The 26,225-nt window shown below is 49.0% G+C and overlaps 2 protein-coding genes across 7 annotated transcripts; one reads left to right on the forward strand and one right to left on the reverse strand.

The window, feature by feature from the left end:
- Window positions 1–391: 391 nt before the first annotated feature.
- LOC120905670 lies at window positions 392–9,866 on the reverse strand. Its single transcript, XM_040316666.1, has 5 exons — window positions 9,722–9,866; window positions 8,427–8,776; window positions 6,876–8,346; window positions 6,606–6,797; window positions 392–659 (listed from the first exon to the last, which is right to left on the reverse strand). The coding sequence occupies exons 2-5, from the start codon at window positions 8,661–8,663 to the stop codon at window positions 508–510; spliced, it is 2,052 nt and encodes a 683-aa protein (XP_040172600.1). The 5' UTR covers window positions 8,664–8,776; window positions 9,722–9,866; the 3' UTR covers window positions 392–507.
- Window positions 2,241–22,505, forward strand: LOC120905671. 6 transcript variants are annotated; one of them, XM_040316669.1, is made up of 8 exons: window positions 11,962–12,025; window positions 12,165–12,314; window positions 14,595–14,891; window positions 17,396–17,559; window positions 18,270–18,540; window positions 18,620–19,323; window positions 20,858–21,308; window positions 21,428–22,505. In XM_040316669.1, the coding sequence occupies exons 4-8, from the start codon at window positions 17,476–17,478 to the stop codon at window positions 21,766–21,768; spliced, it is 1,851 nt and encodes a 616-aa protein (XP_040172603.1). In that variant the 5' UTR covers window positions 11,962–12,025; window positions 12,165–12,314; window positions 14,595–14,891; window positions 17,396–17,475; the 3' UTR covers window positions 21,769–22,505. The 6 variants fall into 6 exon arrangements, with proteins under 6 accessions (XP_040172602.1, XP_040172607.1, XP_040172601.1 ...); XM_040316668.1 differs by lacking the exons at window positions 11,962–12,025; window positions 12,165–12,314 and adding an exon at window positions 2,241–3,041; XM_040316667.1 differs by lacking the exon at window positions 12,165–12,314 and having other exon boundaries at window positions 11,932–12,025.
- Window positions 22,506–26,225: the final 3,720 nt, after the last annotated feature.

Genomic DNA, 26,225 nt, shown 5'->3' on the forward strand with positions numbered 1-26,225 from the left:
GTGAACTGCGATGGCATACTTTAAAGTAGCAGAATACATTTAAGATATCTTGCCTTTAGCTGTGTTTAAATCTCTTTGGGGGTTTTACTCGTTTGTAAATTCTTTGGAGAATCAGAATTTCAACAACTCTGCTTTTGCGCAGTTGTGACGCGATTCTTCAATGTTCTATTGTATTCCAGCATTTGCATTACAAAAGAACAAGGTAAAAGATAACATTGGAGCCATTGGCTAAGCAAAAGATACCCAAGAGGAACCTAGTCTAAGCATAAGACCAAGAAGACTACCAAGTTATCGAGGGTCAACGCAAATACTTCTTTTCGTAATGTGATATCTTGCGCTACGGTTTCTTTCACTACGATATTTGCTTTCACAACTGCTTGCAGCGCATAAATAACCTCGTCAAAGTGATACTATCTTTCCTCCGCTTTATTTTGTACCGTCTAGGAAGTATTAGTATGAAACGACCATGCTCTAACGCTTGCGTTTGTATGATTGAGTTGGCGAAGCTCACCTTCCGGTCGCATCTTTGACCTTCTCCTTGCGCTGCTGGCGGGGTGTAAAGTAGTACATCTCCAGTGCCCAGGAGATGGCCATCGTGTAGGTGGCGAGATTGAGGAAGTGTAGCGTCGTGGCGTAGTTAGTTGTATCCCTCACATAGCCTGAGGTGGAGAATGGGAGATTCAATCAGATTTGTGTTGATACAATATTGTAATTTGGGACTTCAATTCTAGAGAAGAACTCAGAAACTCGAGTTCAGAAACTGATGTTAGCATAAAAAAGATAATGTCTAAATTTCATTAAATCCAAAAGACTTCAAAAGACCCTGACGAAGTTGTGCGATCCTATGTGGCACATGAGATCACATTTGAGTTGCGAGTTTGGTTTATGTCTGATAGCCGTGTGCGTACCATCGTACATCTCTTGCTGCCTCCTTAATCTTATTCCAGGATTGGTTCTAATCTGTGCAAGGAGAGTGGAAGGGATTCTAGGGATTCGTTTTGGAGTTTGAAATCTCTTGATAATGTACCCTAAATAACAAAAAAAAAAAAACGTAACAGCTATATGTGTTATCTCATTATACGTCTCGGGATGTCATAACAAGATGATTGAGCAATTGTTTTCAACGATTTTCGGTAGTATGGATTGAACTTGATGGTTTAGAGCAGGGATCTACAAACTTTTCAGTTCACGGGCTGCATTGCTTCGCAAATAATATTGTTGAGGGCCATTTTGACGCTACCTTCTAGCTGATCTTTCCTGCGCCGAAGAATGACGGCACAGTGTATTTTCATTCACAAGATATTAACAGGGATTATTGACGCCCCGTCTATTCTAAGGCACATTAACTTCTTAGCTCCAGGCAGCAGAGTTTTAAGAGCTAGGCATCTTTAACGACCATATTTCTGGACCACTCTATATTGTTCTAGCGACCCAGTACAAACGATGGACACCTAGAGCATGAAGTTGATTTTCAGATGACGATTAATCAACTAAGGAATTGTTAAAGGTCTGGGTGATGCTTTGTTCTGGTTCACCTTAAATTTAGTTCTAATAATGGTTTCTAATAGTTCTAACATTAAAAGTGATATACAGGCGACATTTTCTAGATGACTAAACATTTCTCGTTTTCTCGAGAACATTAAAATCTCGTATTTTCGTTCGTTTTCGTTAAAATCACAGTTTTTCAGGAAAATACTAAATAAATATGTACAATTTCTTCAGGTTGCTATAATTGAAGCCTGATAAAATCATCCCGGCCCGCATTATACCCTTATGCGGCCCGCTGCCTACATTTGGAGACCCCTGGTCTAAGAGGTAGACGCGCACTGCCTTCCCAAAAGGTCGGACATGGATCGATTCCCATACGAATAGCTCGCATACGCATTTAATCTACAATTTAAGAACAACATTTTTCCGTGATGAGTACTTTCCTATAAATTGCTGCTGAATTTCATATTTCTCACAACATAACTACTCCTATAATAATATTACATCATTCTAATTCTCTCTCTCTCTCTCTCTCTTTCTCTCTCTCTCTTTTTCTCTGTTCTACTTTTCCCTTTGTTCCCCTAATACGATTGATTTGCCCTCAGGTAGAAGGGCGCACTTGATCTCACACAGCGAGCGTGAACACGTGTGTGCGTGTCATTCCAGCTGTGTGTGTGTGTGTGTGTGTGTGTGCGTGTTGTGCGCATCGTTTTGTAAAAGATTCCAGCACACACAACACCGCCATAGCACGAAAGGGACGGAACGCACTACCTAATTAAAACGAGCGCGAGCGAGTACGGTAGAGCAAAGCGAGGCAAAGGGTGCACGGTAAAGAAGTGCCTGGCGAGAACGAAAGATTCGCACGCAGCGGCCTAAGCGAAGGGCGCAAACCCCCTTTGCAAGAAAACAAAAAAAAAAGAGAGAAACAACCGAAAACCAGTTTCACTTCAGCAGCTGTTGCCAGTTGGCCGTTTGCATTAGGAGCGCGCTGTGTGCGAGTTAGTGACTCCCAGTGTGTCTGTGTGTTTGTGTGTGTTCGGTCGAAGGAAGCACATCGCCGCTAGGTAAGAAGACACACAAAAGGAGAACCGCACGCGGTGCGGCTCGTCGTTTCTGTTTTTGTTTACATACCGGCGGCCATACACTTTTCTCCCTGCAAGTGTGTTTGTGCGTCTGTGCATGTGTCAAACGTATGCAAATGTAGGCTTTCTGCAGAAACACACGCGCGCCATATTCCCGGTGCGGTGCCCATTGTTTAGCGTAACAGTTCCTCCGACCGGGCAGCGAGCGGCTAGTTGCGGAAGGGAAACTCTCGGCCCATGTTTCCGGCATTTTCAACCTCTGTTGACCTGCGGTAGTGAGTGTGTGTGTATCTGTTTATGTTTTGTGTTGAGAAAATTGTGCGTGTGTGTCCCTTTTTCTGGATATCCGACATTAAACCATCATCATACACGATCTGCAATCAAACCAAACTTTCATGATAACACCACACACAGACACTCGTCGTGGTCTACGTCCCAACAATTTCGGACACAAATTCTCTGTGCGCTTGTGTAAGTATCTTACGATCATAAAGAAGGATGTGATTAGACTTTAAGTTGTTACCGTGAGATGCGTTCGTGTCCACAAAAAAGTTCCCAAAATTAAAAGGGGCTCCCTCTTCCCTTTCGCCACCCTACCGTAGCTGAGTAGCGGAATCGAAATCAGCCTGTTCGAGGGCTTTGTGTTTCTTCTTTCACGAGTTCCTCGCGGTATCGTTTTTCGCAATTTCGATTTCTCCTCTCCGAGCTTTCCCTCCGGCACCGTCCATCGATCAATCGGGGCTGCGTGTTCTCGTTCAGACTGCCACACAACGCACACCAGCAAAAAATAATAGGTGGAGGGTAGAGAGTTTCTCAAACCCCTAGGCCAACCTCGGGAGGAAAAATCAATTCCTGGACGGCGCGCCGCGCAACTTCAGGAGACGTTCAAGGAATTTTCCCTTGCGAGGCCCGCTTAACACGAGCAAAATTCGATGGAAGTGAAAGTGTGTGTGCGCGGCGGGGCGCCAGTGCGTGGTGATTGAACGCCGGCTACAGTGGGCGAAGTTGTTGTAAGCGTAGGTCATTTTGGAATGGACAGCTATTCAATCGAAATCGATAATTATTTAAATCATGTGGAAAGTGTACATAAGGCGGGTTGAGGGGTTGAGGTTTAGTTGGTGGTGGTGGACAATTATGCATTTCAAATCAGGCATTGTTTTAAGCATCTTGACAATTGTTTATTGGGCTGTACAACCCTGTTAATAACAATTCTTGTCAATTTAGATCGTACAAAGAAGAGAATTTAGTTTTGAACGATTCGTTGATACGACGATTTTGGTTTTGACTTTAGAGGTGCCATTTTGCTTATGTGCATTTATTAACCCTTTTAATAAGCATTAATATTCTAGGCTATACTACACCGATTAAAGCTATTCCGAGCTATTCTGTGAATTAATAGAAGAGCTTTGATAGTCGAGTAAAACCAGAAAATTGATTCAACAACAAATCAGGTGAAAATAATGGCACTATTTAGCAATTATAACACGAATGGGCGGTCCCGTGGTACAGTAGTCAACTCGAACGACTCAATAACATGCCCGTTATGGGTTCAAGCCCAGAATGGACCGTCCGCCCGTAGCAAGAATTGATTATCCAGCTACGTGGTAATGAATTAAGTCTCGAAAGCCTGTATAGCCCGGCAAGTCCGCGTAGGACGTTACGCGAAATAGAAGATGAACACGAACTATATTTAAAAGTGTAACTCACCCACAGGTAGTTGGAGCAGTTATTGAATTAAGTTTAAACAGTTGAAGTAAGTTGTATTTACCCGGTTAAACAGGAATGAGTTGTTAATGTTAGAAAGGCAATAATGAAGAAACGTAGCGTTTGCGACTCTTGTCAAGAAGAGGGACAATTTGGTCCAGACTGTGCACTGATAGATGAAAAGATTTTTAAATGAAAAAAAAAACACACAATGTCAATGTCTATAGCTTACTTGGTAAAGCATGACTGAAAGAGGTGTGCTTGAACAGCATGCGAAACGACCTGGTGGTATCTGGATTCTGGATGTGATCTCACATATCACGAGCAACAAGAATGTGTTGAAAACCAGAGATCCATCGAGCCAACCGGATAATAGTGTAGCTGACAGGACGCGAACATAGCGTGTAGAGCTACCGGAAGTGGAACGATCATATTCGTTGTTATCGATGATGGTGATCGAGTGAAGGTATTGCGGTTTAGTAAGATTTGCGGTTAGTAAGATCTGTGATCTTGAATTTCAAGTCTTATACGGTAGAGAAGGTTTCAAAAAACCATGAGAGGACAAGAATCGATTCTGGTATGCGAATGATACGGAAAATCTGCATCGAAGCCGCGGGAACGCAAAATGTATGATAGCAGTACGGAATTGATGAAGAATTCTGAACAATTCTGTGAAAGGCGATAATGAACTGAACTGGTGTATTAGTTTAGCGAGAGAGAGAGAGAGAGAGAGTTTAGTAGAAAGCGAATATGCCAATCGACTACGCTTCAACAAGCATGGATGCTCGCCCGAGTCTTCAGTGTTCTCGGAACAGCAACCATAGCAGGAAGACGCTGACACCATAAATGACGGTTGACGAAAGTGTGCGTCGCATTCGAAAAGAATGTCCCTGCAGCGGATAGCGAAGTGGCCAAGGTAGAAAATGGCTGCCAAGACAATGTCTCTAGTAGTGAGCTTCATCTCAGGCGAATACTTGGGATTTATTCGAGAAAAATTCTCTACCAAGGAGATGTGGGAAGCTCTAGAAAATACATTTGACAAGAAGTCGTCGGAAAGGCACATGATGAAAAGAAACCCGATCGTTCGTCTCAATTTGAAGGAAAGGACATGTTGGAAAATTTGCATAGGACGGGATCGTGCGAATGCAAAATGTACGATAACGCAAATGTGTACAATAATGTAGAAAACATGTGCAAAGCTGCAACTCCATAGCGCTGTCAAAATTAAGCTTGGACGGGTAAAAATTAACATTGGATCCGTCCAAATACGTACTACGTAATGTACGTAAGTGTCAACATTAGATTCGTGAACGACAAAATATGCAGCACACATAGCAAAATGAGTTGTAAAACCTTCAGTCACCAGTTTGATTTTCCTCTATTTAGCAATCAAACGAGCTGCTTTGGGTACTCCATAGCAATACTTTATTGTCTCTAAGATGTGGATCACTCTGAGCTATTGGTTAATTGAAAATTCATTTTGCGAAGGCCTCTTGTTATATTTTTTCAATAACAAAAAATGCTATAGCTGATTAAAACTTAACATTTTTAACGAAAAACGCGCTTAAGGAATTACCACCCACTGTACGCCTGGCCGAGCTTTGCTTCTACATGGCCCCGCCAACAACTCAGCACGCAACAGGGGCAGCAGCACGATTACGATGATAATGAGATGAGCAGCGAGCAGCACAGATGAGCACATTAAAATGCGAACCAGCTGTTCCGGTACAGTGCCAGCCGTATGATTCATGGCGAGCAGGGCAGTGCAAAAAATAAAATCACCACAAAAGAAGAAATAGAAAACAAGGGGAGCATTCATTGCGTGTTGGTGATGCAATGCGTCCGGATGCAGCAAATAAGTTTTCCCCGCACTAAGCACAATGCCCCAATGCTGGGTGGGGAGCGGCACTGTAGGGCATTTCCTACTAGTCCGCTCTTACGCTTGCTTCACTCGATTCGTTCACTCAACTTTGACATTCACTGTCGATCGATCGCTTCCAATCGGATACGAACCGGCTTCACAGTTTCGGCGTCGCTTCCTTTGTTTCGGGCTCGTTCACTGAACTCACTCCGCATCATACCATCCCAAGCCCAGCTGCATCGCTTCACACAGGCAAACACATATAGTACTTTTGCCCGGTTGACGCACCGCCCTCGTGCGTTTTTGCGTGGCAACAGTAGACAACAAAGCACCGGTAGAGTGCTAGTATACGCGCTCTCAGCAGTGACAGGATTGATACAGGGGTGTGTATATGTGTGTGTGTTTTTTTTCCTTGGAATAGCTCACTAGTGAATAGGCGTAGAATACAAACTCGCTGTATAGATACTCACCGACAATGGGACCGACAAACAGGTAAAAGAACCCAGCAAACAGCAGATGTATCCCCGTTGCTCCCGGCAGACGATCCAGCGGGACGTGCGACGGTATGGCCAGTGCCATAAACACCGTCCGCAGTCCCTTGTTGAAACCGATCCAGCAAGCGATGGCCAACACCACACCGTAGCTGTGGAAGTGTGCTAAAACTGTGCGCGAAACACAAACCAGTAAAGGTTATAACGATGTTGAACCAGCCCAAGCGTCACGGCGTCTAACACACGTACCCACGCGCCCCAGCGCCATGTTGATCACACCGACAAGAAAGAAGGTGCGGTTCTGCCACTTGATGCGGTCCGCGATCAGCGGCACCAGACACCGGCAGCAGATGTCGGTCATGCCGAGCACGGACATGGCGACCGCGATCTGGTCCCGCGTGCAGCCAAAGTCCGCCAGCACGAACGGCGTCAGGATGGAGAAGTTCAGCTCGGCAAAGTTGGCGATCGTGATGCCGATCATGATGTTGACGTAGATGTGGTCGCGCAGCAGGTCGAGATCGAAGAAGATGATGATGCGCTGGGCGAGGGTGAGCGGCGGCTCCGGCACCGGCGAGTCCGCCAGCAGTGCCTCGAGTGCGGCCGAGCAGGTGCACCCGGTCGGCTTCGAGCCCTCCACCAGCTGGGCGAGTCTTTTCGATGCCTGCTTCAGCACATCCTTCTCGCCCTGCGCGGCAGTGCTGCCGTTTGTGGGCTGCGGGACCTCCGGAACTGGGCCGGTGGGTTTGCCTGCCGGCGGAGATTTGCTGAGCGGCTGTAGCATTGGATCGGTGGGTCGTCGCAGCGGCTTATGCTCCGCCTGCACGTTGGGGCAGTCCTCCGTGTGGCACTCGTCGATCGTATCCTTGGCCGGGAGGGTGATGTACGCTTTCGCGTCGCCCAGATTGATGGAGGCACGCTGGGAGTGGTACCGGGACGCGTTCAGACTGTGCCGCGAGCTGTACAGGGAGCGGAGGGAGCTGCGCGAGTACCAACCGTCGTTGGCGCGGGACAGCATCGGCGTGCCGGTATCGACGACGGCATCGTACGCGAGCTGGTCGAGTGGCGTCCGCTCGAACGGCAGCGTGTTGAACGGGACGGCCTCCGGGTCCTGGGCCGACTGGCAGTAGCTGCAGCGCGTGCTGGGGGCAGGTGTGGCCGGCACTCCACCATCCTCCGGGTCGGGCTTTGATTGGCGGGAGGATTTCGAGTGCCACTGGACGGGCTGGTAGAGCAGGGCGAAGGCGACGGCGTTCATGGCAAACCCGCCGAAGAGCAGCACCGTACCGTTGATGGTGAAGTGGCGGTGCAGCAGTGTGACGATGTGCGGCGCCACGATCGGCCCGAGCCCGGTCAGTGTCCAGGCGAATCCGGTGGCGATGCGTCGCTTCTGCTTGAAGTACGTGTTGAGCGCGAGCGAGTTGGCGGAGGTGTTGATGCCCACGCCCGCCCCGTACAGCACCGCGAACGTGACCATGTACAGGAGGAAGCTGTCTGCCAGGGAGGTCAGGCTGACGGCAATGCCTACTAGCAGGGCGCCGGCAAACGCCACCTGCCGGTAGGTGAACCGACGGAACATGGGCCCATTTGCGAGCCCCACGATCGATGTCAGTGCGGAGTGTGTGTTGATGATGGTTGTCACTTCGGACGCACTGATGGATAGTTCCGTCATCCGGTCGCGGAACAGTAGCCCGAACTGTTGCAACACCGGGAAGGTACAGAGCTGATTCGGAGGAGGGAAAACAACATATAACTAGAGTTTGCAGACATAGCGGGCGTAGCTGCAACCTCCCCCATACTTACATTTGAACAGCCGGCAGCCAGCACTACCATCCAGCCCCAGCCACCATCGGGCGGCACAAAGTCACTGCCCAGCTGCGACCGGTTCTTGGGCAGCTTGGGCCGTTTGCTGGTGCCATTTTTCTGCAAACCTGCCTGCTTGGGCGCACTGTTTAGCTCGCCGATACGCATCGTCATCTGATTCGTGTACTCGTGGTCCTCATCCTCATCCGAACACTGCCGTATCCTGTCAGTCTTCATGTCGGGTTCGTCTTGCAATGTCCAATGTACGTCTGCTGTAGTGGTCGGACGATACGGCTGCGCCACTTTTACTGTCCGCACAAACGTGATACCGTGTCCTACCGACACTGCCCCTAGATCATGGCGGAATCGATTGATACTATTTAATTACACAATTTCTGCCGTTTCGTGTGCGCAGGAGGGACTCTCTATCAATCGATTAAATTATCGTCCCAACCCGCTCCGGCCCGCGCAGGAGATGTTTGATAGGAAGCGAATTGCCATGTCTTATCTCTATGGAGTAGCCGGGCGACTACAATGCATAGCCGATGCGCGTGTGGTCTTTACGGTCGCTCTTCCTGACAACTCGATCACTGCCATGAGCAGTGAAAGTGTACTGGGAAGAGCGCAGCTACCGAGGTGCCAGCCAATCCGGCTTATCAAGCACATCACCCACACACTTTGTAACTGCCACACATGACTACCTGTCCAGCTTAAACCTGTCCCACGCGCTGGGAGTTCCGTTCTTTAACAACCGGTGCCGACAATGCGCCACGTTAGGCACCGGCACGCTACTTTGATAGCTTTGATTGAGGAGAAGCAATAAAAACAAAACTCACGGGTAGTGGGTGAGTCGCACCAGCACTATTAACAAGTGGTATTGGCGGAATTTGAGTAGTTCTAGCTCCACATGTTTAGCGACCGCAGCACTATCGGAGGCCGGCTAGTAGTTTGTAATCATTTCCCGTGCAGTTTCAACGACTTTTGTATGCTACACCTTACTTCCCCTCTCGGCAATATTGTTTCACACCTGCGATATCTTCTCCATATTCATCTCGCTTCACAATAAGGCAATAAGTGCGGCTGTTAATGTCAACCGGCGCGCCACTGATACGTGCCGGTGGAATCAATAGTCGTCGCCCGATCAGCCGCTTAGAACGTGACATTGCCATGTATAGTTTGGTTGTAGAAAACCAGTTCCCGAAACTGTTAAAGAGTGTTGATTGCTGTATTCTTGGTCCTAATCCAAGCGAGCTAGCTTTTGGTTGAATATGAGGTCCTACATTTACAATACCTACCTTTTGTCAACTCTCCCAGATATACACCTTGGCTTAAAATTTGCTATCACCAACACGCACGCAAAAATCTGCAACTTGGCGGGTCTGATCCCGAGGGCACACTTCTACCAGGACCTACCAAGACGTCTCTCAACCGGAGGACGTATCCCGGTCGACTGTGGCCGGCAAAATTGCACACCGTCCCTGTTCCGCGTCGTTGATCGCATCTTTGCATTCTTCCGATTGGAAACCATCAGCGCGTCTCGCTTTCGTGTGTCTCGGGATAAAGGGTTTGATAAGGGTCGCTTACTTTATTGACCAGCCAGTATTTATCGATCCGTCAGAAGTTCGGCCCTTATCGTGGTTGTCAAAAAACTGTGCGTCGCAGCTAGACAAAAGCAACGAGAATGATGGTGCCGAAAACGGGGCTTTGCAATGCCTACCCTTAACATTGTTAGCGATAAAGTTAGCGTTAGTTAGTGTAGATCAGTTGTTGTTTTTAAACTGAATCTTGTTGACCTACATTACAGCCTTTTGCTGGGTCGAGTTCCCAGAGCGTTGCCCGGCACAGCTGTCTAGCAGGACTTTGCAGGAAGATAAGAGTTTCTAAACATTTCGATATCGTAGATAACCTATCACCAATATCTATCTGCAATTATTTGCGTGAACCTCACGAGGGATTACGCTAATGTGTATGACGGTTTCAGTCCGGGGCTTCATCTTTCCCCGTGCGCCTATGCCAGCTCGAAATGTCAGCTGAAATTATGACGAGCCATCAACGCTGGTTTTATTGTTTTCGCAAACACAACCGCGCTCAGCTCTTAACACCTACGCAACGCATCGAACCATCATTAGCTAATCAAGACCGATACGGGCCGACGCAGTGTGTGTGTGTGCGAGCGATAAAGCAGGATGGCAGGCTAGCTCGGTCGGTTCTACTTCTGACAGAGAGCACTATTATGGGCTCCAGGTTGAGCAGGGGTGGTAGATGCCTTTCGATTATCTGCTAAATGCTCGCTACAGTGTTGTTTCTCTGTTGGTACGCGCGCTCTGCCGGGTGCCGATACATTTCGCTCGCTCGCTTCATTAATCTCTTTGTGTTTGTCTCTTTCGTGTGCCTTTGGCCAGGCATGTCAAACTGCCGAGAATTTTAAGAGAAAAATGATGAGAATTCTAATACACGCTTTGCCCATAATGCAATGACAGAAAACGATGCTGATCATTTTGGCTACTACTGGGTTTTTATAGAACTTTTCAATCAATCGTGAGAGAAACAGGCTACTTCTATTCTTGCAATCGAGATGTATCGACAAAAAGGTGAATATTACCTAGGACTAAACTAAAAGCACACTAAATACACAAATTCAATAGTTGGAATGAAATTGAGGTTTATCCAGTGAGGTACAACTGTAAAGAGATGATGTCTGTTCAAGTATAAGTTAGTATAATCAATTTTACGATACAATTATCTAAAAGTTGTGTTTTCCCGATGTCTATGTAAGATTGCCGCTGCAAAACCAAACACCCAGGAGTGTAAACGTGCTCTTTCTATCCGTTTGTACGTGTAGTAACTATTCCATATGTTTAGCATGAAGAAAGAGGACGACATATTGGTGCTGATAAGCTTTTTTAGTTTGTGGTACAATGGGAAATATTGCCATCACTAGAATGTTGGTGATGTGGTTGGTGATTTGACGCCTAATGCGATGTAAACTGTCCGTCTCGGTGGATGTTCTATACCAGATTTAAAAAAAACAACAAGCATATTTCAAAGAGCAATTGAGTAAAATACACCGTTTTCGAGCCCAAATAAACAATGATAAGCTGCTTTTGAACATTGTTCAACATTAAGTAAACAATTGACGTCTTACTGAAATATTGATGCCTTTCTGATCATTGTTCAATCGCAACTCAACATTTGACAGCCCTAAGCTGATATGTTTATATGACAGAGGTTTGATTTCTTTTTGTTGCTTATATTTCGAAAGATCATTCAAAGATCAGAATGAAACCATGCATAAATTAATTTCCGTCATGATTTCCGTCTATTAAGTGTGCCATCAAGCGATCCGCGTGTTCCAATGGGTTGCTCTCAGGCGATCGTTGCCCACTCATTAGTTCTCCACTGCCTTATCTCTAACTCACCCGGGCGGGGGTTTGACAGGCCTGGCGCGCTCGTACAGTGCCGCCGCTAAACCGTGCCAACTGTCGCGCGAACGGTTTTATCGTCGGCAGGCGCGCGCCAGTGAGTGAGCGAACGTCCGCATGGTCGGGGGTGTAGTGCTTATCCGTTCGCCGTGCCCTGTCCGTGCTCATCAAGGCTCGGTGAGTCTGCCGCTGTCTTCGCAGCTCCTTAGGCAATAGTGTGTGGTGGCGTTTGCTTGTAACGACAGGAGACTTGCCCTGCACACGCCTGTTTTCATTTTGTATCGGTTTTTCTTTTCTTGTTGCTACCATTGGGAAGGATTGTGCGTGCGTGTGAGTGTGTGCTGGGTGCGGAGTTCATGTTTCGCGGATTCGCCGGTTGCGCTCCGACGAAGCGTGTTACGGCCGCGTGTGCGAAGGGTAGAAAACTATCGCCGTCAAAACGTCACTCGCCGCGGCTACGAAGAAGGTGGTAAAAGCATATGTTTTCGGAAGTAGTGTGTAGGTGTGTGTGTGTAAGAGTGTGTCAGGCAGTTGCTGAGGGTAGAAAGAAAGTGAGAAGAAACATAAATCAGCTGGACTCTCCGTTCTGCCGGTAGTTACGTGGAGCTCGCGTAACTTTGGAGGGGGGAAATTGGGGAAGAAATCAATTTCTTGATCCGGAAGTGATGGTTTTACGTTCCGCAGCACCGAGAATTAGAACCAATTAACTCACTATGCACATATCGGAGTGGTCTAGCCTTACCATTTGGTTGTTTAGTACCTTAAACTACTATTGGAGGACTTAGTTTCGGTTTTTGAAGTGCTCTCTTCTCCGCCTGCGAGACCGTTCTTGGCTGTTTGCTCTGGCTCGATCGTTCTCGTTTCACGATCACGAGTCAACGCACTTTGACACATGGCTGCTGCTCCAAGTTCATCGCTTCCCATGGAGGAAACCCTCTACTCCTCTTGGGTCCCTTGCGTACATCTTATTTTTACCAGGCGTCTACATTAGCGTCGGTCAGCAGTTTTTTGTGATAGATGGCAGCAGAATTTGACATCATCTTCACACTCAACACTTTGGAGCGTTATCTCTTCTTTTCTCTCCCTCTCTCTTTTTCTCCCTTCCAATATTTCTCTTTCATTCATTCTAATTCCCCAACAAATCGTCAACATATTTCAACCTCCGGCTCGCGCTGGTCGCGACGGCCACTGCCCTTGTGTGTATTTTGCACTGCTGCCACGTGCGCGGAGCGAACATCATATACACACGAGCTCAAAGGGCCGGGCGGAAACGGGCGTCTCTTCATCGATTGCTGTGCACCATTCACCTCCACATTCCTTGGCAAACGGTCTAGTGTGCACAGAAGAGTGTGTGTGTGTGTGCGGACAGGACAGCGCGCTGTTGTGGGCGAAGCGAAGGCGGGTTCGCATCGCCCGATGTGCCCATGTGTGCCAAGCGGCCACACTATTTGCCCCGTGGCTTTTAAATTTAGAACGCCGAGCGTGTATGCGTATCGTAAATTGAGGTTAGATATCAAAACGGCTTCGCAAAAAAAAAACAAAAAAAAAACAAAATCGAAATCTGTCTTCAGAAGGGAATTGGTTGAAGAGGGGCGGACCCGATGATCATCACCTGTTGCGGGCATGGTTGAATATCTTCGCGACATAGGATTTCTTTTTCGTCGATCGTTTCGAGCAAGGGGTGGACTTTGGAACGATAATATATTCTGAGCCCCGAGAAAACAACCACAACAACTGCCCATCTGGTTTGTTAGTTTCGAGCAGTTTCGAGCGCTCTGGGATTATAAAACTGTAACACCCAGAAGTCTTTGAGCACGCCTTTCAGACACCCATTCTCGTGTTCTATTCGATTGAGTGGGTTTGGCGCGACTCCACGTTTATTGCCATCGGTTTGGGAAGTTCCGGGGTAAGGTTGCGTTGTTTATTTACTCTTTATCTTCTACTCCGGCACATGGCACACAGCACGTCCAGAAATACATCTTCACCAACACCAGCCAGCTGATGCAACATTGCCGCTGGAGAGCAAAATCGCGTGATGTATTCCTGTCCCCCAATCGCAGCCGAAGACGCACTTACGGCTATTTTCGGCTCTTCCCAGGGTGTGTAGTTGAACGCGTTCCAGCCATACGGTATGGGATGTCACCCGCTGAGGTTGACTTTTTTTTCGTATGCATTCTTATGGTGCGTCTTTACGCTCCCATGGAACGCACCAGAGATCGAGTCGATTGCATACGTGGTGCAAAAATGGTTAACTCACTTTGCAACATGAGTTCAGGGGGGGTTTTCAATGCGCCTATTTTGAAGTTTTGGCAATGCGTTTTATTTTTGCTTTTCGCTGCGCTGTCATAAAATAAACAAGCGGCTTGCGTGTGTGTCTGTGTGATGTTGGAGCATATTTTGTTGCCGTGCCCGTGGTCTCTCCTCCAACCGACCCTTCAGGCAAACGAAAAAAGCAAAAAAACAAGAAGAAATAGTATTTGTGTGCCGTTTTTGCTTCGCTGCGTTTGCTTCCACGTGCGCCGAATGCGCCACGGACACGCGCAGCGGAAGGTATTTGTTTTTATTTTATCGATGCACATTTTTTTGTTGCTGCTGCTGGTGGTGGATGCTTTTCTCTTTCCGTTCCGGTCACGGCAGCTGTTTTGTGCAGCGTTAGCGTTAGCTTTGTTGCCATTGCTTGACAGGGTTCAATGCTGGAATTAATGTGTGCAAATGGTTTCTTCTCTTTCTCTCTCTTCGCGCTTAGATTTGAAAAACAAACACGTGCTGCCGATTGATTAGAAGCATTAAGACTGCACCGTACGTAACAGTGCTCCCAAGCATTGGTACCGGCGCATTCAGGAGGTTCAGCAGTTTAGTCGACACCGTCCACCGTGTATCCCCTTCGACCCGACATCGCTCAAATGCACCAAAATCAACCGCCAAGTCAACAGTCAACCGCCGTCTGCGTAGCTGCGTTCGTCCATCAAACCCTCGTGCCCGGCCTGCCCGGCGTGTTATGACAGCTGAGCGCGTGTGCGCCAACCCTGTCGCCTAGCGTTCGGTGAGTAATGCGACCCACATTGTCGTGCGATCTTTGCGAACATCCAAGCGATAAGCACTTTCACACATCCTGCCTGTTTTCTGCCGTTAAGATAGAGAGAGCGAGAGAGAGAGAGAGAGAGAGTGAGGGAGAGAAAGAGCGAGAGTTCACTGGCACACCCAAAAAAAAAAACAGCATATGCAGTTTGCCAATCAATTCGCAAACTGCGGGGGTCCCACGCACAGTATCGCAACGGCCCTCGGAGATATCGCCCGAGAAGAACCTTGACCGATTCCTGAAGTTCCACCTCCCGGTTGGCGCAGCGGGGAGGGGAGTTTTGAAAGTACGATAAGCCGCGATGCGATAATCTTTTCAGAGTGCGGCGACACTATCGACAGAATGGCAGACCTATCAAGCAGCTTGGATGGCTTTACACCCTTTTACCCTCTCCAATGGCTGTGCCACAAAAATCCACACAACGACAGCTCTGCCTAAGGCCTTGATAAGCGGCCGGAGCGAAGAAGTGGGTAGTAGTAAAAGTATTCCTGATGTAGGGTTCTTACACCGTCGTTGGGGAATAGTTGGTGCCAGACGTCCTACACTTATCACGCTGCGCACGCATGGCGCATGGTGGCAAGGTCGGCAGCCGCAGAACAAGTAGGGCGGGCACAGTTTCGGGCACGCTTGCCCGATCCGGGACGTGAACTTGAAAACAGAGTCTACAGAGACAGCGCAGTAGAGATTAGATCCGGGATGAAGACATCACTTCAGGTCCGGTTGAGGACGCGTCTGCGTCACGTGTTACCGATACGGTAAAATAAGCACTCCAGAACGGTACACACAAGGGTGGCACGCGTTCCACGCAACACTGCCTCTGACAGCCAGCTCGATTGTACTGTCGCGCATCGATCGGAACCGAGGTTGAGGTTTTCTGATCTGATCGACTTCAAGGTTGGACCTCCTCTGGACCTCCTCATCGGCCCGGGGAGGAGTTGATTGATGCGTTCGATTGTGCCGAGGGGGGCTAGTGTGATGCATTTAGGTGCCTTTCCTGCCGGCGGTCTCCAAACGAGATCATGTGATTGGCGAACAAATTCTCAGAATTCTTAAGGTAGTTTAAGTTTGCCTTCAGCATCGCGTGTAACCTTTCGCGATAATGAACCGCAGCTCCAGGGCCCGATGTAGATCGGCGGCAGTGTGTCCCCAATTAGCAGCGTATTAAGAGCAGGCACGCTAATTGGGTAGCGCGATGATGATGGTGGCCGGTAATTGTTGACTCATCGAGCCAGGGAGATACTCGAAGGTTGATTTATCTTCAAAAAAAAGTTTACAAAAATCGCTTGACAGTGGGCTGGCTCGGAGGCTGTGTTTTATCTGGCCACTATCGTCAAGACGTATACATTCTCGAGACATTCTCGTAATCAAACCAACATCGGCCACCAGCTGTCGGTCTGTTTCGGTTCCATCTTTTTGTTGTAATTGTTGAAGCGGAGCCTCGCTGGAGGTCACAAATCAATTTACCAGTTAACATTCGGTGCGTGCCAGCATGTTTAGCATCGGGGTTTGGTTTTTATCGCGTATCGATTGTCCATTTTGTCGCTATCTGCCTAGCAGAAGAAGAAAAAAAAAAAGAAAATAAAAGGGAAGTGAGTGATTTGTGTTGATGGTTACTGCGCTATCGAGCATTAGCGCAACGTAGTATCACGTCGCCGGGGAAGTTGTTGATCGTTTGCGGGATGATACGCTTGCTTGTTTGATCAATTATCGTTCGCTGGCGGTAGGTTCGCCCGGCGCAACCCAGACACCGGGGTGTACTGTTACCGACCGGCGCGTCTATTGGGTGATGATCGGGTGCAGATCTTCCCCTTTTTCCCCCATCTGGTACCTCGATCAAGATCAATTCTGGCCTCATTGCGCGGGCTATTAACAAGCCAGCAGTATCAGTTTGCGGTTTTGTGGGTTTCGCTCGGTGCGTGCGTCATTGGATTTAATGCCAGCAGCAGAGCCGGAGTGAAGGAAGGAAGGAGCAGCAGGCGGAAGAGAAGTAGGAAGAGCAAAAAACGATCATAAATAAATAATAGAACATTGGTGCTGTGGGGACACCAGGGGACACCGCAGTGCGCTCACTGTGGAGCGCTCGTGAATAGTTGCGACGCTCCCAGGCGAGGCGCTCGCGACAGTCTCGATCGGGAGTTGGCACTAGTCAGAGTGCTTACACCGCACCGGGTGCAGTGACTTGGAGATTTCGAGGGAAAAGGTACGAGAGGGTAGACACAAAAAAAAGGTGGTGACCGTGCAAAACTTGAGAAACGACCGTGCCTAAGGGTGCCCAATGGTTTGTTTTGTTAGAAGAAAGGCACCGCCGTAAGCAACGTGTTGTCATTAGATAGCCTAGTGTCGACCTGCCATCTCCACAAGTACCCCCCACAGTTGGGGATGTTTTGCTGTCGTCCAACCTTGTCGTGATGAAAACAGCAAACACGATTCTTAATAATCGTTATTTGTTTCAATGCTTCTATTTTTAGGTATCAACGGAAATAGCAAGAAAAAAACAAAGAATTGGAGAGTCTAAAGCTCAGAGAAAAGTTGCCGGCAAACAGACGGGATGGAAAAGCTGAGGGCCGCCAAAAAGGTCGCCCCGGACGGGGGCTGGGGTTGGATGGCAACGTTCGGCGTGAGCATGGTGAACGTGAGTATACCCAAAAAACTCTGGAGAACGAAGACCTCATAACATCCATAAGCCATTTCCGGAGTTGAAAAAAACTGACAAGATCCTGATGAAACCTTGGAGCATAGGAATGTCTGGACAACATCAAAACATTGGTCAGAATGTACCGCAAATGTCACTGTCGCAATGGCCAACATCTACTTCCAAGATTTGGATATATCTCTCAACAATCCTCAACATTACGCTGCCAGCGAGTGCGTATTTGAACTGTACCCGGACAAACAATTTGATAGCGCGCGATGGCGGACGCGGTTGTTGTTGCAGATGTGTTATCGATCGTCTCCAGCCCACGTGTGCTTACTCGCTTGATTAGCACGGCTTGTTAGCTAGCCTGGAAGTCACAAGCAAACACAAGATACAACGTTCCAATACCGCCACAACATCTCAATCAAAACGCTTGCGGAGTGGTCCGTTAGGCCGCTCCCTCCAGGAAAAAAAATCCTTCACCTCATTATTTACCCTTTCATTGATTTGTTTTTAAGTTAACATTTGTTTTATCTTTGCTTCCCCCCCCCCCTTTCTCCTATTTTCTTCCTTCCGATCTTTTCTTTTCCTTCTTTTTCGGATTTCGTTTGCTGTTACCTTCCGTTTGGCCGATTACGCTTTTCGTTGCGTTGGTTCTGTTGCGCTTGTTCCGCGAACCCGCGTGTTGCTGGCAACGCGCGCGGCAGCTGGCAACGCGCTCGATCGAGCCGTCGTTCGGGCTGCTGTTCGGTGATCTGCTGAAGGACATGCAGGTCGGCACGACCGGTGCCGCCATCATCATCAGCATGCTCGACGTGATGATGAACTTTTCCGGCCTGTTCGTGGGGCCGCTGCTGAAGGAGTTCTCCTACCGGAAGGTGGCCGTCGCCGGCTCGCTGCTGTGCTGCATCGGGCTTGCCCTGACGTCACCCGCCACCAGCATGGCGCACATCCTGGCCACGTACAGCGTGATCAATGGTAAGTGTGCGAACTGGTGTCGCTCCGCTTTGTGGACTCACAATAATGCACCTTTTCGGTTGGTTTGTTTTGTTTGCAGGTGTGGGCGTTGGGCTGGCAACGTCGGCCGCGTTCGTAGCACTGAACCATTACTTTGCGAAAAAGCGGGGCCAAGCGGTTGGCCTCTCGATGGCGGGCACGGCGCTCGGCATGCTGATCATGCCGCAGCTCGTCCGCATCCTGCTCGAACTGTACGGGTTCCGCGGTGCGGTGCTGGTGCTGAGCGGGCTGGCCCTACACGCGACCGTCGGCGCGATGCTGCTACAGCCGATCAAGTGGCACCTGAAGGAGGAGGAGGTAGACATCGAGCTGGTCGAGGCGGCGCCCCCGATGGGCATCATACTCGAGCAGGAGGACGACGATAACGATTCGCTGCCGGAGATCAAATCGCTGCTGTTTCCGCGCCGCGTCGGCAGCGAACGGAAGCAGTCGGATACCGGAGCGGCGGTGACAGCGGGTGGTGGCGGTGGAGTGGCTGCTGTGGCCGGTGGCGCGCCAGCGAACGGTACCGGTCCGGGCACACCGGGCGTTCTGCCCAAGCGGCCCACCTTTCCCCGCATCACGTCGTCGGTCAGCGTGCAGAACCAGGGTGGGGTGGGGATGCGCACGCGGCCATCCTTCCCGCGGATTGCGTCCACCGCCAGCATGAGCCTGGCGCTGCGGAAGCGGCGCGAGTCGGTCGTGTCGCAGCTGTCCACGCTTGACTTTACCGGCAGCGGCAGTTGCATGCACGTGCACGTGGATGTAAGTAGAACACGGGCGTAGGAGATGATGGAAGATGATGTGTAGCGTTGGGACAATTCGAATCCAGAGGTTTGAAAATCAACTCATCTAATGAATCAATCAGAAAGAGAATCTCAGTCCTCTAAGATATTTGCATCTTTGAAACATATAGTGAAGAATGAATAATTTATCACGAGTTAGTTACAGAGTCAAATAATAAGTAGAATGAATCACATGGAGTTGATGATGATTTCATACAGATGTAACTTTAATCATCTATGATTTCTAAACCTCTGGACTCGAATGATATCATACATTCTATCGCTAAGGTATCGCTATCGCTATCGCTAAGGTACGATATCGCTCTAAGGTGAATCTTCAAGGAACCGTCAGCTGCAAGAGATATTCATGTTGAGGAACACTAATGAAGGTGTTGCTCTGAGATATCCAAGAAACGACGGGAATGACATGGCATCTTATGCTCATGATCTTAGAGAATTTCGGCTGTCAAATCGTATATGCAGCTTCAAGGATATTGGCCTTAGGGAAATATTCGTCCTGAATAGTGATGGGAAAGATGATTTTTTCGTCGGAATCGATTCCAGCTGCTCCGAAGTTTTCTGGAATCAATTAGGTCCAGTTAGTAGGTCTGGAATCAGTTTCCGGAATCGATTCCGGAATTGGTTCCGAAATGGCCCCTGGAATCAGAATCGGTTCCGGAATGGGCTCCACAATCCGAACCTGTGCCGGAATCAGAATCGGTTCCGAAAGCGAAATCGGCTCCGAAATCAGAATTGGATCCGGAATTGGATCCGGAATCGGCTCCGTAATCGGAACCTGCTCTGGAATCGGAATCGGTTCCGGAATCGGAACCTGTTCTGGAATCGGAATCGGTTCCGGAATCGGAATCGGTTCCGGAATCAGAATTGGATCCGGAATTGGGTCCGGAATCGGCTCCGGAATTGGAATTGGCTCCGAAATCAGAATCGGATTTGAAATTGGAGTCGGTTTCGGTATCCTCATGAGAAGAAACGTTTGGATCCTATAAAGCTACGTATGGATAGCCGAAAAGAATCAAAATTTACTAGTAATCGATCCATTCTCGTGGAGATTCCCGGACTGATTTCGCTTCTTAAACATTTTATTTCAATTCAAGAGATTATTCTCATCCCAGAGTTAATTCCAATTCTGCAGACAATTCTGGTTCCGTTACCGGAGCAGATCGCGATTCTCAGGTCGTTTCCGATTCCGGAGCCGATTCAGCATCCGGAATCGATTCCGGAAACAACTCTGAGCTCCTACCACTAGTCCTGAAGAGACATCAAAATGTATGGAATATGACGGGACCGTTACAAAGTTCATTTTAAAGAAACAATTAATCTTGAAGAGACTACATCATAGAGACATCATCACTGTAGAAATCTCTACAAAAGATTCGTAAATTTTGAGATTCAATTTAACTGATTCGATTCGTGCTTGAAAGCTGTCATCATCCTCTCGTAAGATGCAACGAGCAAACTCTATTTTGAAACTTTCTGTTCCTTCCGACCGACAGACCGGTGACGCCGACGCCGAGGACGTCGACTACCAGATCATACGGCGCGTCAACACGCACGTCGGCTCGTTCGCTCGCGTGCCGTCCCGCACCAAGCGGCTGGAAACGGTCAAGTCGGAGCTCGGGCTGGAGATGGTAAAGCCGAAGGTGTCCTTCCTGCAGCGCTTCACCGCACTGATGGACGTCGGGCTGCTGCGCGACGGCATCTACCTGAACATCCTGTTCGGCCTGTCCATCTTCTATGTCGCGGAGATGAACTTCAAGATGGTGACGCCGTTCTTCATGGCCAGCCTCGGGTTCGACAAGAGCGACACCGCGTTCGTGCTGTCCGTGTCGGCGCTGACCGACATTGCGGCCCGTATCATCGTGCCGCCGATAGGCGATCGGTTGAAGCTGCGCAAACGCTACATCTTCATGGTGTCGCTCGTGTTCGTCGCGATCAGCCGGTCGAGTAAGTGTCATGGGGATCGCCTGTGCCCGCTTCACAAGCTGTTAATGGATGTTAATGGTACTCTTTCTCCCCTTTTTTGTTTCTTCTTTTATTCCACCGCCCACCCCCGTCAATACCAGTTGTTGCCCACCAGCGCACGTACACGGACGTGATGATCTGGCTGTCGGTGACCGGGTTCTTCCGCGGTGTCGCCCTCGCCAACTTTACGCTGTGCGTGTCGGAGTACTCGTCGCTCGAGAAGCTGCCGGCCGCGTTCGGCTGGCACATGGTCGGCAAGGCGCTGTTTGTGATCGCGTTCGGGCCCCTGATCGGTGCGATCCGCGACTGGACGGACAGCTACGCGATCTGCATCCACTCGCAGTCGTTCTGCATCTTTCTGTGCGTGGCCGCCTGGTCGATCGAGCTGCTGGTGAAGCGCTGCCGCACGAAGAAAATCGTCGAAGCGAACCCGACCGTATAGAGCGCGCGTGCGGATGTAAGCGGAGAGTGTGTGAGTGAGTGTATGTGTGTGTGTGTGTGTGTTGAATGAATGCGTGCGAGTGTAATAATGTAATTAGCAATAGTGTTTGGCGCAAGTGTGCCGGTCATCGTTTGATCGTATCTTAATTCCGAAGACTGCGATACTAGGGTACGCTATATAGCTGAGTAGGATGAAAATTAGTAGCAAAATACAACCGAGTAAGGGCCTTGGCACGGACGGATTTAATAATGACCGAAGGGGCGGAATCCAAAGTTTCTACCGAAAACCTCTTACCAGCGGACAAAGGTACTAGCGAGTACTTACAGAGCGCGTTTTAACGACAGAGGGGAGGAGGGGAGAACAAAAAAGAAAAGCGTCCAACAGTACAGTATTAGGCGCAGACACGTGTTTGTTTTAGCGAGTAAGCAGCAAGCAGACCAACCACACAGCCTCGAAAAGGGTGATTTTATTGTAAGTTGCATGCACGGGACGGACATCAAACTAGAGCCGTTTTCCGATCGAGCAAAGCGATCGTACATTGCCGGTGAGGTTTCAAAAAAGAAAGGAAAGAGGAAGCTTCAAATACAAACTGGTCGAATAGAAGGAAAAGCGGAACAGGGCAGTGGCCTTGATATGTCATCTCTTTTTTTTCGAAACCCCGGCCTACCTGGTGCAATTGCCAATCGTATTTAGGAAATAAAGCAAACCACCTCTAGCAGTAGTGGCAGAAGACTTGACCGAAAAACTCTCACCTGATTCACGAAACCCCACACTAACAGCAACGAATTTCGGTATCTTTGGTTCGGTTTGGTCCGCTCTCTCTCTTTCTTTCTCTCTTTTTATATCTCCCTCTCTTTTGTTGGCCTGCTCACGAAAGAGCACGTCGGTGTGACATGGGACGGCCAACAGTAATTCTCCAGGGTGTTCAGTCCCTAGGCGCAGCCCCCCATCCATGTAGACACTTGATCTCCGACAGGTCTAGCTTCACCTGATCTAGTCATCGATCTCACTGTGCTACCCTGCGACTTATACCGAACTGGGGATCGTTGTCTAATACCTTCTTCGTGGGGCATGAGTCTGGCATCCTCATAACATGTCCTTAGCTGTCGTATCATAACAGCCTTCGTCATGGTCACGTGGATGGTCGGTTCGCCGTACACCTCAGTAAGCTCGTGGTTCATCCTTCTCTTCCATGTTCCATGCTCCTTCACTTGAATCCTCCGCTCAAATGGTCCAAGACTCGTATCCATAGAGTGCCACCGGGCGAATCAATAAGAGATATATCTCTCTAAGAGATATATTTCGTGCGGTCTCGAAGTCTACCGGATCTCAGCAATTAGCAGTATGCACGATGCCCCTACACAATTCATCTCCGGATTTCGCTGCTGATGTCGTTGTCCGAGATAGCAAAACTCCTTTACCACCTCGAGACTGTCGCCGTCAACTAATACACTGCTTCCCAGATGGTCTGAGTCTCCGGCAAGCAGATATTTCGTCTTCGTCGCATTGGTTCTCAATCCAATTCTTGCTGCTTCGCGTTTGAGTCGGGTGTACGCCTCTCACACCTTCGCTGTTGTCCTGACGATGATATCGATGTCATCCGCGAATCCAAGAAATTGGAGGATTGAGGATCGTGCCACGGATGTCGTTGTCTAGACCCGCACTTCGAATGACACTTTCCAGTGCGATGTTGAAGAGCAGACAGGAGAGTCGGTCCCCAGTGCCTCAGACCCCTGTGAGATTCGAACGATTCCGACATCGATTTCGACACTCTCACCTTGCACTGCACCGCGTGGCTTCAAACAGCCGGTTCAACTTCCCAGGATAGTGTTATTGCTGCATGATGTTCCATAGCTCACTCCGGTTTATGGTGTTGTAGGCCGCCTTAAAGATGACGAACAGGTGGTGTGTAGGAATCTGGCGCTCTCGGCACTTCTGGAGGATCTGCCGAAGAGTAGAAATTTTTAGCCAGTGGTTCAAGTCTGCAGAGCTGGATCTCAGACAGGATCTTGTTGGCAGTGCTGAGGACTGCAATGGCTCAAAAATTGGAGAGTTCCAGCCTGTCTTTTTGTAGACTGAGTGAATGACATCCAGTTTCCACTCCTGCGGTAGATTGTCCAGCTCTCAGATTTTCACGATCAACTGGTGCACTTCGACGGTAAGCCTCACCGGCCCCGTCTTGAAGAGCTCGGTCAGCCCATCGCTGCCAGCAGACTTATTGCTTTTAAGCTGCTTGATGGCGCTGGCAATCTCATCCAGAGATCATCTGTCAGGAGATTTACTTTCGCATCCCGGCATATTGCGGCTTTTGGGAGCAAACTCGCACCGTGCCTCCTTAACTACCGACTGGGCTAGCTGCTCCAATAGCTGTTTATCTCAAAACAGCGTTGCTTGGCCCAGAAGAACAGGGTTCGTCAGGGTTCTCAGTCGTCTGTAGTTCTCCACGTTCTGACGGGTTTCATGTTGTAGCATGCGGTTGGTCCGCTCTAGAGTTCCCTAATTAATTGAAAAACATTAATAACGGACAAAAACGAACACACATACACGCGCAAGTGCCCATTCGTTGGTAATAATTCGTGAGTGCAATCAAGATGGAGACGATAACTTTTGAGAAGCCTACTCGAATGGTGCCAAGGCGCAGTGACCTACATCTTCGTCTTTGTCCGATGTGTATATGTGTGTGTGTCTCATTCTGTGTGTGTGTGTCTTTAACCCGCCCCTGGTTCTGATTCCGATCCCGATGGGATCGCGTACGGCTCCACGGGTTTTAGACAGGCTCCAACAAGACGAATCCTTTCGAGCAAAACCGGGACGGCAAGCTGTACCGTCCAGTGGCCCAGAGTGGTTCAACTATCTTACGCTTGGGCCTCCCATCTCCCAACCTCTCGGTCGGTTGGATTCTGATTGGTTCGCGCTAGCATCGTGAAACTTCCCCTGCACAATGCCGGTCGGCAGCGTAACGAGGGAAAAGCGCCAAATCGATTTTATAGCAAACGAACCGAAGGGTACATTCGAGCAGTTTGGTGCCTTCGGTTACGCGCACAGTCGGGCAGGCAGTTCAGTGCTGGCACGACACGCCGGTCGGCCGGTCGTTGCATGCAACCCGTGTCCCCAGTTCTATACCACTCCGCACCGAATTCCTTCGCCGCACGTGCTCTTGACGAATGGGGGAACCGCGTGGGTAGTGATAGGGGACGGTGGCGGCAGCGTGTAGTATAATAAAATGGAGAGATATGGGGAGCAACAACAACAAAATACAGTCAGTTGACAAATTGCTCCCATTGACGTGTGTAGGCAATCAAATGCCGGGTTAGGTAATGGGCAAAGATGAACCTGTTCGAAGGACCAAAACCGGGTGGGTTAGTGCACCCACATTGTCACCACGGGTTTCGAGCGGGGGGAGAATCGTTATGTTTTCGTGGAAATACAATTGAAGTACCCCAAGCTGGTGGATGGGCTAGGGATAAGGGCAGGGGAGTTGCAATATGTTATGCATACGAAACAGCTTGACCTTTCGCCTTTTTGTTTGCCACTCGCTCCCGGAGATGAGTTTTATCTGCAATTGAAATATATAAAAAGATAGGACCAATTTCACACCAGCCAGTGGATTGGGAGGATTGATGCGTTTGCAGTGCCTTTTTTTATGATGGAGCAATACTGTTTTTTGTGCGTGTGTGCGCGCCACCAGTATGCAGGAATGTGGCCTCCCTTTATTGCACACAATCCCGAAACGCTTGTAGTTGTAACACTTGTTGGTGCGGTGTGATGGGCACATACCATTCGGGGGGGAGCTTGTACAGTCACGAATGGGAGTTTAATATGAACATTACCACTTTGTACGCGACAGCATAGTCCCATACACACACACACACACACACACACACACACACACACACTTCCACATATCAGTTAGATGCGTGAGCTGTGGTGACTGCTCCCATATCCTGCTTCAGGCTCTGCTGAACCAATCCCGGCATAGATCGTTGGGCAGGAATTCGGCTGCAAATCGAACCAATTATTCAATCTCAATCAATCCACTCCCAGCGTCCGGTATGCTATCTATTCCCTCGTGTTGGCATTTCAACAATTCACCCCCGTTGCCGGCACCTCACCTTCCCCCACACAATTCTTCTCACAATTCCAAACACAATGGTAGCGCACTCATCCCCACATAAGTGGGGCGAAAAAAACGAAACAAACACACACCCACGCGCAACCCTATAGCAAGGGAGCACCCAGAACCTCTGATTCACACACACAGTTGGGTTTGAGTCCTGGGAAGTGGGTGGGTGGTTTGCGTGCAGGAATTTAATCAAGTCAATTGGTTCGATGTCAATCCGAGTCACTCGGTGCCGTGGTCGGTTTTGGACATGCAGGCCTACTTCGATGAAGGGCACCGTCGGTATCTTGCGGAGTTTTTGCGGCTGCTTTCGGAGAGTGTTTTCTTTGCGGGAAGC

The sequence above is a fragment of the Anopheles arabiensis genome, chromosome X, assembly GCF_016920715.1.
Source record: "Anopheles arabiensis isolate DONGOLA chromosome X, AaraD3, whole genome shotgun sequence".
In the NCBI taxonomy this organism is placed as follows: domain Eukaryota; kingdom Metazoa; phylum Arthropoda; class Insecta; order Diptera; family Culicidae; genus Anopheles; species Anopheles arabiensis.